The sequence below is a fragment of the Nuphar pumila genome, chromosome 1 (assembly GCF_984573655.1).
Source record: "Nuphar pumila chromosome 1, dmNupPumi1.hap1.1, whole genome shotgun sequence".
Lineage (NCBI taxonomy): Eukaryota > Viridiplantae > Streptophyta > Magnoliopsida > Nymphaeales > Nymphaeaceae > Nuphar > Nuphar pumila.
In genome coordinates, this window is record NC_143249.1 from 61,718,114 (window position 1) to 61,731,067 (window position 12,954).

At 37.9% G+C, this 12,954-nt stretch overlaps 1 protein-coding gene across 1 annotated transcript; it reads left to right on the forward strand.

Moving 5' to 3' along the window:
- The first annotated feature begins 12,265 nt into the window (after positions 1–12,265).
- On the forward strand, positions 12,266–12,867 carry LOC149848967 (uncharacterized). Its single transcript, XM_090006230.1, has 2 exons — positions 12,266–12,500; positions 12,617–12,867. The coding sequence occupies exons 1-2, from the start codon at positions 12,266–12,268 to the stop codon at positions 12,865–12,867; spliced, it is 486 nt and encodes a 161-aa protein (XP_089862356.1).
- Positions 12,868–12,954: the final 87 nt, after the last annotated feature.

Consider the following 12,954-nt stretch of genomic DNA (forward strand, 5'->3'; position numbering starts at 1 on the left):
GGATCAAATGATGATCGTCAGTCATTGCATACACCTTGGAGTAGACCGGTGTAACACATATCCTAACTTTGGGTTTTCTACCTAACTAACACACTAAGCGGTCAAACCACGCGAACCACAAAGCGAGTAAACTAAAAACAACAAAAACTAAACAAACACCATGCAGTTGCACACAGCAGGGATTATGCAAAGAAAGTATGAAATCTATGTGTGCGGTACCAATCGTACACAGTCACCTCTAAGGGGATCCTAGTAGGTGGGCTGTGCAGAAAAGTAAGCTTGTCTCTACGATATGCACATACGTTGTTCTACTCCTAAATGCAAACAAATACTAGGCAATAAAGTGAATACTAGTATTTCGCCGTTCCCCAGCAACGGCGCCAAAATTTGGTGTGAGATTTGGAAAACAGTTTTTTTAAAATAATATTTTTTTTTAATCAAAATCAAGTGAAAGCCAGACACCAAAAATATAAAAACCAGCTCGCACGAGTGGTGGAGTCCAGGTCGATCTCAGAGAACGGGAAATACTTGTATTCAAACACGCAACTAAACTATGCTTTATTGCCTAAAATAGAAAATTATGAGAAAATGAAACTACTTAACTATTACAACAAATGTTTACCCTACGCAGAGGGTTTAAAATGATTTTATTACAATCCCAAAATAAATTAAACTCCTAATTCTAAAAGAAAAGTAAAAGTGTCTTCTGCGCTCGTGCCTCATGTCAGATGCGCTACCATGTATTGCTCGCTCGCTTGTCTCCACTCCATGCTTCCCTGCAAGATACAAAAGCAAAACACGCAGTAGAAACGAGAACTCTACGATAGAAATCAAACAAAAAGTCTAATGAAAATTCACAAAAACATGAATGAATGACATGAACTAACTATAATACTAATTGTAACTACTGCACTAAATGAAAGATTAGTAAAACAGACTATCTAATAAGAATTCAAGAAACAATTCAAGAAATTAACTAACTCGGAAGAACAAGAAAGCACTCAGCTGAATATAACTACCTAATTAATTAACTCACTCTAATATCAACAAATTAATACATAAAAGATGAACAAGAACTAAGTAAGAAAGTTGACAAGTACTAATCTATGCTAATCGGCTAATGAAATTCCATCTAATAAAAAAAACTACCTACAAGGATTAATTAATTAACATAGTAACTAATGTCAATGACATCTAATACACTACTTAGTTAAAGCCACACGGTGCATAAAGAAAAGAAAACTACAACGTTAATCATTAAGCATCCTCAAGAATCATAACAAGATGGGACCCAACTAGACCTTAAATAATTAATCAATACACTAATGATCTACAATACTATTTCTAACTAACAAACTGAATACATATTGAAAGATAATAGAATAAAACTAGACGTCAACAACTGATAACAAACACAAATTTACACGCTATACTAAATCGGAAAAAAATAATCAATGCTATGCTATCACTTGATCTGCTATTGAAATAAAAAGATTTCTGGACTAGTATTAATTAATCTAATTGACTGAGAAATGAGAACAATCAGACTGTAATCCAAAAAAAACATATACTTGACTAAAAGGGGGAAAACACAGATGCAAATGATATGCGATGTTGAACAAGAAACATGATGAACAAAATAATAAAAAAAAATAGACATGCCAAAATAAAAAATGACAACAATGAAAATGCACAGAAATGAGCAAATGTGATGAAAAAAACAAAATGAAACAATTGACCAAAATGCACAGAAAGAAAGAAAAATGAAACAGAGAATGAAAATACAATGTTGACACTATGAAACAAAAGGGAAACTGCAACACAGCAGAACCGAGAATGTAAATGCAGAGTGAAATGTGATGCACTTCAGCCAAAAATGTGAAACAGGCCCAACCGTGAAGCTCACAACAGGTGCCGTGAAAAGCGCTTCAGCCAGAAGTGAAAATTGGGCTACTATTCCACCGTGAAAATCAAAGGAACAAGCTACCGTGAAATTCAAAGAAGCCGGTGAAGTGGCTGCCGTGAAAGATGAAATGCACAGAAAATGATTTCACGGTGAAGCACATTGTGCTTTCATGATTGTTGATGGATTTATTGGCAAATCCAAAGCAAATCAGCAACAAATGTTGATTTTAAGAGTTCACAGCAGATCCAGATCTGCTTTCACGGCAGATGCAGAGCACTTCACGGTGGACCCAATCAAGAATTCACGGCAGATGCTGGATGAAGATGCGATGGTGGGTGCCGTAATGCTAAGATGAAATGGATGTAATGTATATGCTGTGTTGGATGCCGTGAAATAAAAAAAAAAACAGACACGATGATGCTTGAAATGCTAATGCAAAACAGAGGGAAATAGGTTTGTAAAACTAGAATTCGTAGATTAAAAAGAAACACAAAATCAACTAATCCATATCGATTTTTTTTCATTTTTTTTTCAATCAAATCAAACTGATCTAAAACAAGAAATGAAAGAGGAAAAGAGGAAAGAAAAAGAAGAAAAGGTTAGGAAGAAGAAGAGATGTGCTTACCAGGGTTTGGGTTGAGGAGAGAATGGTCACTCATTTGCCGCTGCTTCGCCCGTTGAGAAAAAATCCACCGGTGAGAGAAGGATTGAGAGAAAAAGAGGAGGAGAGAATGGGGAAGAAGCATCCAATGGAGAGGGGTTGAGAGAAGAGGGGCTAAGTTTAAGCAATGGAGGACCCCCCCTCTCAAACCCTACGTGGGTTATTTAAGGAGAGGGGGTTTTAGAAAATGCCCACTTATTCTCTAAAATTCCTAAAAAGGGCTTAAAAAAAATATTTTCTAAAAACTCTAAAAAAACTACACTATTTACTAAACTACTAAGACTTTCAAAAAAAACTATTTTGTCCGTTTAAAAATCTAAATCCTAAAGAAATTAACTAATTCCTAAACAAACTAATTCGCCAAATTAACTTGCAATTTATGCTTTTTCAGATATTTATCTTTTTTATGTGTTTTCTCGAAACTAATGATAAATGTGAGAATTTAATGCGATTATTCATCAAATCATGCATGAATTAATATGATAAAATGCTAAAATAAATGCATGATCAATGACATTGTTCATTTGCCATACCCACCAGCAGCTCCTGTCGCGTAGCGGCATCCCATTACCCCCCTGTACCAGCCAATAGGTATTTACCAATAGAATCTTTACCAATACTCTGGCTCTCACAAGCCATTTGCACAACCATAATCATCCTCCTTCTTCACTACCTTCCCCCCGTCATGCACATTACAACATAGGCAGCATCACCTGGAGGATGTTACAAAACCATGTAAGTCCTAAGGCTCGGAGTTTGCCTCCAATTGATCATCATATCATGGTTCTAGAAGTCAACAAAGGGCCCATTTCCATTAAGGCACAGGCATAAACCAAGCATAGGTTTCGCATGACCTGTAGTAAAATGCAGATTTGGATTTAAGGCTCCCCATGAAATTTCTGTTGCAGTGTAAATAAAATATAAAGAAGTTATTTCATGGCAATCTGCTCCAAAATTTCTCTGTACCATATATCATATCTTTAGCATCATGCATGTTTTCAGAAATCTATATTATATCATCCAAACTGTGTGTTTAACTATGCATATCATTTACATTATCATAACATGTTTCTTTTTTTTTTTATTAACCCATCATTGCCCATGTTGTGCATATTGTATATTAGGCCATTTTGCATCACTGTTGTATATTAGGCAGAATAGCACCCCTTAATCATATCGTGCATCTCTATATCCAACCTTTGAAGATCTGGAACCTTCATTGCCCATAGTGCGCATATTGGCCACCTTCCAATATCGTCCCATTGTGCAGTAAACTGCGAATCATATTGTATACATCTACCTCATTTGCTGCCACCTTTCCATAACAATTTTTTTTTCTTTCACAATAGCATATATACAGTCCCATCCTCTCCTACTATCATTTAACCACCACATATACTATTTTCCTGCATTTTCAGCTTTCACCTCTAGCCTTCAGTACCATCTTTGTCACCAACTCACTCCATCATTCCCAGTTCTACATAATATTTCCATAGTATAGATATACCTTCCAGCTACAACCCATCTTCCACAAGTATTCAATCTGTCAATTTACTTTCACAAATACCCTGACAAATGTATTGCCACAGCATAGTCATCCAAACACCTCACCATGCAGTAGTTGTCCATGGACCCACTATACATCAGTTATCCTTATAGCAGTCACTTACAACACCTACCCTAACAGCAGTCCTCTTGATTTGCTATTGCCTCTGGCTTCTTACAGTAGTTCATTCCAAATGATAGTGGCCTCCGCTGCCATTTACATCAATTTGTGGTTGGCTGTTATGGCTCTAAACCTGTGCATTAATTCAGCATGAACTTTTATGGCTGTTGCCTTCCACGGTGGTTCATCCTGGGCCATTATGGCTTTTGCCTTCTACAGCCATGAACGGCTACAACCCTTCACCACATTTCTTATCTTACAAACTATTATATATGCCCTATGTATATATATACCTATATACCTATATATATATATATATATATATAAGTATGTTGTGTCATTCTCCATCTTTCCACCATTTACATCTTGGCACATGAGCACTTTACCATTGATATCTATATGATATGTTCAATTTCTCTTCTCTTTTTCATATTAATCAAGTGCTTTGCAGGGAATATGTGAAGAAAAGTCATTATTTGGAGTTGTGAATTCAATTTCATGTATTGTAATAGTTAGATCTTAATGAGAATTTACATTTCCTGTTTTAGATAGAATGAATGAGCATTGTAAATATCATAAATTGCTTATTTTCATGATTTTTGCCTTTATTTCTCAAAATCTCACAATGGTGAAACACGAATGGCACGTGCACCAGTTCGCAAGAGGTAATTAATCCTAAGTTGATGATTTACATCAATGGCCATAGTCAGGATGTAAACAAAACTTAGTATTTTTATCTTTTATAAAATAACACTGGATCCACACTGGGTCTTTTTCAAAATTCATCACGTTTTCTTTAAATATTTTCCTCTTTTATCAGAGTTTAGTTTAAAATTAATTAAATATGTGCATCAATGGCCATAGTCAGGGTATACTGAGAATTAATTTCATTTTAAACTCTATAAAAGCACCCAAAAGGTATTTTATTCTTCATTTGAATTTAGATATGATTATTATATAATACATTCAATGACCATAGTCAGGAGTGTATTATATCATTAATCTTATTTACATTCATTTAAAGAATGAAATATGATTTTCAAAATCCAATTTCAAAATTCTTTAAATTTATTCATCATTTAGGATAGAATGACATCATATTTTTAAAAATGATTTTTTTTCTTCATTTCTCAGATCAAATCTTAGTTATAGATTCAAATTCAATTCTATCTCATTTCAAGATTCAAAAATTCAATTTCAAAAGTCCAATTTGACTTTGAAATTTCAAAATCATTTTGTATCCAAATTCCAATTTCCAAATCAAAATCCAAACTTCAAAGTTCAATTTAAACTTTGAAGTCATCTTCTGTTTCAAAATCAAGTTTAATTTTTCTCATCTTTAAATTCAAAACCAAAGTTTGAGATTGATTCTGAATCTCAAAACTTGATCCTTCTTAAAATTTTAAATTCGATCTGGGTTTTCAAAACCCAGATCCATCTTTAAAAGTCCCATTTGGACTTTCAAAATCCAAATCCAAAATTAGATTATAATCCCAGCTTGGATCCAAATTTCCAAGTATGATCTCTACTTTTGGATCTCAGACTTCAGATCCAAAATCCATTCTAGGATTCAGATCCCAATTCCACCTTGGATCTCAGACCTTCAGATCCAAAATCCAGTATAGGATCCATAAATCATTTTTACCATGGATCTCAGACTACAGATCCGAACTCCATTCCAAAAACTCAGATCCAATTCTCATTTAGGATTCTAAACCCAGAATTCAATTTTGAATCTCAATTCTATTTAAGATCCAAACTTTGGATTCAAATTCCATCTTGAATTCTAGATTTCAAATCAACTTCTATTCCCAATTCCAATTTTTCAAATCCAATTCCATTTCATTCCAGATTTCAAAATCCAAGTTTTTCTTGATTTCCGAAAATTCCAAAAATCAATTCCATTTCCCAATTCTATTTAGATTTCTCAAATCTCATTCTGATTTCAAACTTCAAAACTAGAATTCAAATTTCATTTCAAATTTCATTTCAAATTTCATCTCTATCCTGATTCAAAATTCTAAACTCAAAGTCCATTTATGACTTTGAAATTTCTTTTCTTTTCCTTTTATCTCAACTTCAAAACCATTCCTTTCGAAGTTTAGATTTATCTTCCCAAGCTCTAATTATTCCAGAAACTTAGAACTTTAAATCTTAAGTTCTAAATTAGAAACCATTTCTTCCCTCTATACATCCTTGCATTGCACAAGCATGATTCTTTGTGCATTTAGACTTAGGATAAATTCTTAGATGATTTCTTAGCAAAACAAAAAGGCATGAATTCGACCCTTGGTTAGATTACCCCTGGTAAAGGCGCCAGGAACGGTCGAACCTCGTACCGACGAGCGAATCCCGTCTCCCAGTTTTTCCGCAAATATTTCAAAACGGAGGTGAGTTATTTTCTCAAATATTTTCAAATTAAGGTCAAGTGAGACCCCACAAAAGAGTTCCTCTTTCTCTTCTCTTCTTTCTTTTCTCTTCTCTCTTTTTTTTCTGTCTTTTATTTTCTCCCTTCAAAAAGGAGGAAATAGGGATTAGAAAGGAAAAGAGAAGGAAGAGAGAGAATATTATGAGAGGAAAAATTTTGCGATGATCACAGTTTTGGCGACCGTGATGGGACTTCGTCTTCGTCCGGTCAAATTTAATGCCTTTGCTTTTTTGCTTTAAAATTATTTAAGTCTTTATTCTACAAATGTCAGCTTCATTTCCATGCAAACCTTAGGAGCCTAGACTCTGTCCTAAGCTGACATCATTGCATATTGGATCTAAGCATGGTTTGGTAGGACCATATCGAGGAGATTATTCCATGCTCACATTAGATTTTAGGTCTGAAATACAACTCTCCTCAATTCTAGGGATTGAATGCAAACAATGTATGCAAGTGTATGCTTTTCTTCATTTTAAATCTATCTCTTTAGGACTCGCATTAGAGCCATATGATTTTATTGCATGTTGAGCATGTTTTTGAAAACCTCCCTACCTATATTTTTCCGGTCTTCACGTTGCTGGGCTGTCTCACTGAACCATATTTCGGGAGAGAGCCTCACAACTGGACCACCTATTTGGGCTCGCGCCCCCTACCACGTACCTAAGAGCCATAGTCTGAGGTATATCGGTAGGCGCTCAAGGATGTTGGGAAGCCATTACCTTAGAACCGGAGAAATATTTCTATGCCACGTACTTTGAGCTTCGGCTTGGGTATATCGGCATATCTTGATTGGAATCAGATGATCTAAAACTTTAGAGTTAGGATTAAGGTCTTACAAGCCATTTCAAAATATTGCATTTAGAGTCAGCCTTTAGGGAGTGCTGTGTGCGCATCCTTGCTTGTGCAGCTTTGGTTATGCGATGTATCTTGTACCTTCTTATATATATATATTTATATATATATATATATATCAAACTTTTTTCAAAAAACCCTGGGTATATTATTCAAATTTCCCCTTACTTCAAAAAACCCTAGGTGTAAAAATTCCTTGATCTTTCAAAAATTTCTAGGTTTGATTCTTCAAGAGTCTATCTGTAAGTCCTGCATTCTATCTGATCCTCCTCACTTCTTCTTTTGCCCCAGTATCATTTCGATGGCGTCCGATTCTCTCGATGCTGTCTTTTCCAGATATCATGTCTTCTATCAGATTCAGGATGGATCCCCGGATCATCGGGTCATCCAGTCTCATCCTTTCTTCCCTCGGTGGTATTATTCTTGGTTCGCCACCTTCTCACATATGTTCCCAGACCACTTGGATGACTGTGGGTTGGAGATGGCATCAACAGTGGGCAAGCGAACCATCAACGGGAGTTTAATTCAGGCTATGGCAGAACAGTGGAATACACGTACTTGCACATTTTGGTTTCCATGGGGAGAGATGACTCTACTGATGGATGAATTCAATGATATTATGGGATTGCCCAAACCAGCTGGTCATCCAGATGATCATGTCGAGCAGCAGTTCCTAATCAACATCAAAGGGGTAGATGTTCGAGAAGCTTTGGCCCGAGCAACAGGGAGCATATCCTGGCCTCTCACTGAGATCGATGGGAATCAGTTCATTGATCTGTTCGGACTCTATTGCAAGTACGGAACTTACAAAGAAGTTGACACTTTGTCTCGAGCAGCAAAAGACAGAATTCAGCATGCCATGATCTTGTGCACAGTGGGATTAGCTTTCTTCCAAGATGGTCAAAATTTCATGGATGTTAGAGTTGCCCAGCTCTTTCGAAGATGAGGAAGCAAGCAGACCCGTCAACTATCAGTCTCTATGGCAGCCTTGGCTTTTCTTTACCGAGGCTTGGCTCGTTTCGCTCTTGGAGAGACTATTTTGGTAGAAGGATGCACTTACGCCCTACAGTCGTGGTTCCTGCGACATGTGCCATCAAAGGCCAATTCTTTCAGATTCAGCAGTAAGCAGCCGAAGTCGGCCATTCAATATCGAGCCTTGATCGAGAAACTGCATCAGGAGGAGATTGTTTGGGACTTCTTCGACATAAAAGAGACTGTTCCTTGTTACACCTATGCTCGCAGCAAGCGCTACAGATTGCTTGGCCTCTTCTTCTGTGTTGATTATCAGCCAGAAAGATGTCTCAAAAAGTTTTCACAGCGGCAGGCTCGTGCCAACACCCGCTTCTCGACGGGCAACATGCCAAAATTCAACCTGCAGTCGGATCAGTGGTCTAGAGCATACCATGTCACCAAATATACTTGGGACTCCTTTGTTTCTCTATCTATGTTTCCGGGACCAAATGTATCTTCTGAATATCAAGAATGGTGGCAAACTGTCTGCCCACCCTCTCTTTGTCTTTGAATATTACCATTAATAAAAAATTACTTTTTGGGCCAAATTTTGTTTTTTGTATTATTTTATAGCACAAATGGTCATCATTTTGGTGACGACCTCATCTCAGGTAAAAGGGACATTCCTCCTACTTTTCTTCAATATATTTTATCATGGTTGATGACCTCACCTAGGTAACAAGGCACATTTCTTCGTTATCATCAAAATGGTAATACAATTGTCACAAATCTTGTGATGACCCAATCCCGGGTAATGGGATAATCTCTTGAAATTGTCTACCGAAATCCTTCATTCTTTTTCCTCAAAAATTATGGTTTTCCAAAGCTTCTCCATACTCTAACCATTCCCATATTCTGTAGGAAAACTTTGGCATCCAAAGATGGTTCAGACAAGGGCTGGTAAACAGACTGTTCAACAACATAGCGACAGCGAGCAAGAAGAAATAAACTTTCCCAGATTATCCAAGAAACACGACTCAGGGGATGAGAGTGATGTCGATTCTGCCATGTACAGAGTCTTCCAAAAGATGATGTCAAAAATGATGGCTGAGCAGGCTAACGCTGGTCCGAAGAAGGCAGCTGCTAAAAGCAAGACTAAGAAAAAGCCTGTCAAAATCAGTAAACAGAAAGTAAAGCGTGACAGCACCTCAGAAGATTCAGAATCAGCAGAAGAAGAACAGTTGATTTATATCCCCAAGCATCTACGACAACCTAAGAGAACAGTTGAAGAGCCTGTGCCAGTGAGCAAGCCCAAGTACGAGGCACCCGTAGAAGATCCGATTCAGGCATTAACAAAGATAGTCAAAGATCTGCAAATCCGGGACAAGGGAAAGAGGTCATACACCAGGCAAGATTTCTACCTTGGCTTAGAAGGGGATAATAATCTGGAAAACCTCCCCCGAAAATTCATCAAGTTCGACGGAACCCGCGATCCTAAAGCCCACCTTGCCATGTTCTTCGCCGAATGCGCCATATTTAGCAAAGATAACCGTGCCCTTTTCCTCTGTTTCCCACGCAGTTTGGAGGGGATAGCTGCCAAGTGGTATGCTGAGCATGTCAATCCCATTGAATTGAGGGATTTTGACAAGGTTGTCAATATGTTTGTTGAGCGTTTTTTGTTCAATACAGAAGCTCTGCCTACGCTCAACTGTGAACAACTCAAATTTTTCAAAGTTTTGTAAAAATGACCCTTTTGCCCCTAACCCCGTTTTCTAAGAAAATCAAAGCAATTTCAAAGCTAAATTTCAGTCATTCTTCAGATTTTCTGAATTAAATTCCATATTGATATATTCAAATTCAATTCCGGATTCGAATCCAGTGTTTTAAATCCGCGTTTCCTCAAAATTCGAATCCAAATGTATTTTCTAAAGAAACTTCCCCAAAAATAGCCTTAAATTCTCAGAAAAATTCCCTTTTGTAAATATTTTTTGAAAAACACAAAAAAATTAGTGTTAATCCTTGTTTTCTCACAAACTTTAGGATTTTATTCTAAAAATACAAAAAAAATTGAAAAAATAACACAAAAATAACCTTGTGAAAACACCTTTTGCCAAGTTTATGAAAACACCTTTTTAGCAAAAATGTATTAAAAACCCCCTCTTTGTAAAATTTTGAAAAAAATGGGACCCCTTTTCAAAAAAATGTTTCTAGGGTTTCTTTTGAAGACCCTTTTTCGTAAAGAACTCCAGGAGAAGGGCGCCTTCTCCCTCTCTCACACCAACCCTCGCACGCCCTCTCTCTGTTCTCAGCCTCCATTAACCACCCGATCACCCTCCATCGCTCACCCTACATCCACCATTGATGTCTAACAGCCTCCCCTTCTGGAGACTTCTCATTTTCCCCTTTAAAAGAGACACACAGAGAACCCTAAATCCATCGCTTCCTCACCCCCACACCTTCTTCCTTATTCTCGGATCCGTCTCCTACCTCTCCCTGCCATCCATTTTCATCCGTGGTTCACCCCTCCATTGCATATTCTTGATCACCTCTTCTCCTCTTCTTCTTCATCCCTTCGTCTTTTGTCCCATCTGGTTCTCCCAAAATCAGTAGGAAGAAGTCGATCCTCTGCCAGCAGAGCCACAAACTAAGAAGTTCAATACTACAAGCTGAGGCCACCTTGCCTTCAACCTCCAGAGCTCCAGCAGCAAAGTGCAGAAGAATAGCCTCTTCTGCCTTCATCTCTATCGATTCTAGGATCGGAGTTTTCTTAGGAAGGATCCATTTCCATCGATGAACGCCAACAATCAATCCATTCTCCCAATCCTCCTCTTGAGCATCTCTCTCTCCTGAAGGAAGGAAATCCATCGGCATCCATCCTCCATCGATCGTTAGCAACACCCGTCCGATCTCCACTCATCTGTTAAAGACATCCATCGTCGCACCCTTAATAGACTAGCTTCTCCTCTGAGCTTTCAAAGAAGGTTTTCCTTCCTCCCACAAGATTTTGGTGAATAAGGTAAGAACCTTTCCTCTTTATTTCCTTTAATCAGTTTCTAATTTCTTGGTTTTTTTTTTCTTTCTCGTTAACGCACCCTTGGAGGAGTTGGATTGCTGATAGCAATCCCAATTCCTCCCTTGTGCTACAGCAAAGGGGACGCATGACCCCAACATTTTTTTTCTCCTGCTTACATTGGATTTCTTTCTTGCACATTCGGAATATCTGCTTACATTGGATTTCTTGTCTTTGCTTTGTATTTTTTTTTTTTCCGTTTGTTTGTTTCTGTGCATCTGATCCAAAAGATCTTTCATGCTCTATAGTTACATCTCAGCTGTATCATCAGCTCAATCGTCCCTCCCCTTTTGGTTTGATTGAATCTCACGCTGACCAATGGACAAAATCAAGGGGAGTTCAACCGCCTCCCCTCGTCCCCTTCATCATTCTTCTTCTCTCACCTCACATGGGCTCTCCCTCTTTTCCTACTCATTAGCCCCAACAATCAATCTCAACTAACTTTATTACAAAATTCTTGAATTGTGTTCCTCTTTTCCTTTCCCTTTGGTGTGTTTTCAGATTGTTGGGTTTATTGCCATTCTTGAGTTCCTTTTCTTTTTTTGGGGTTTTACTTGTTTTCACCATCTGGTTTTATTTGTTAACATTTTGGGGCTGTGAAGATTTTTTTTTCTATATTGGGATTTTAAATACTGTGGGGAATTGAGTAAACAGCGACCATGATTTAGTTGTTGTATACGCTTTTGGTTGGTGAGGGAATTGTGGTGTTGCTCCTGATCCTGAAGAATCCAATGAGGAAACTTGTCACGCTGTGTTTGGATCGGGCGAAGCGCGACCGCGTCCCCCGTTGTCGTCAAGATGCTGGCTGGTCTGATGTTCATCTTGATGGTGTCGAATCTACACAATATCTTCAAAATCCAGAGGCGTTCGACAGATTTTGGCACGATCACGCCCACCGATTATGTCCTTGTGAGCAAGCTTATGTCGGAAGCCTCTCTGATGGGCTTCTCCATCTTCCTTTTGTTGGTAATTGACCGGCTGCACCATTATATAAGGGAATTGCGGATGATGAGGAAAACCATTGATCCTTTGAAGAGGCAAATGAAGGAACTCTGGTGATGCAAAGATTATTGCATCAACAGAGATCAGTAAATTGGAGAAGGAAATCTCTGTTTTGAAAGAGAAGTTGAAGCAGCTGGAAGCAGAAGCTGAGGCAAAGGGCAAGGAGGCGAGAACTGCTGAAGCAGATGCTATGGCTCTGAAGAAACAGTCTGACGGATTCCTTCTTGAATATGATCGTCTTTTGGAAGATAACCAGAACCTTCGTACCCATCTACAATCATTTGAACGAAGATTGTCTTTATCTCGCTCTGATAGCAGGAAGATTTTGTAGCTGCTCCCTATCTTCCGCTCAGCTTGTTTGCAAAACCGAATTTTTAATCTGAGAGGTATGATTTCCTCATTTTATTGATGGACTGCA

What these genes read in the sequence shown, in the direction of transcription:
- LOC149848967 (XM_090006230.1), top strand. Translation starts at nt 12,266, where the DNA reads ATGAGGAAACTTGTCACGCTGTGTTTGGATCGGGCGAAGCGCGACCGC. An exon ending in TCTCCATCTTCCTTTTGTTG is followed by an intron (nt 12,501 to 12,616) that starts GTAATTGACCGG and finishes TTGCATCAACAG; the next exon opens with AGATCAGTAAATTGGAGAAG.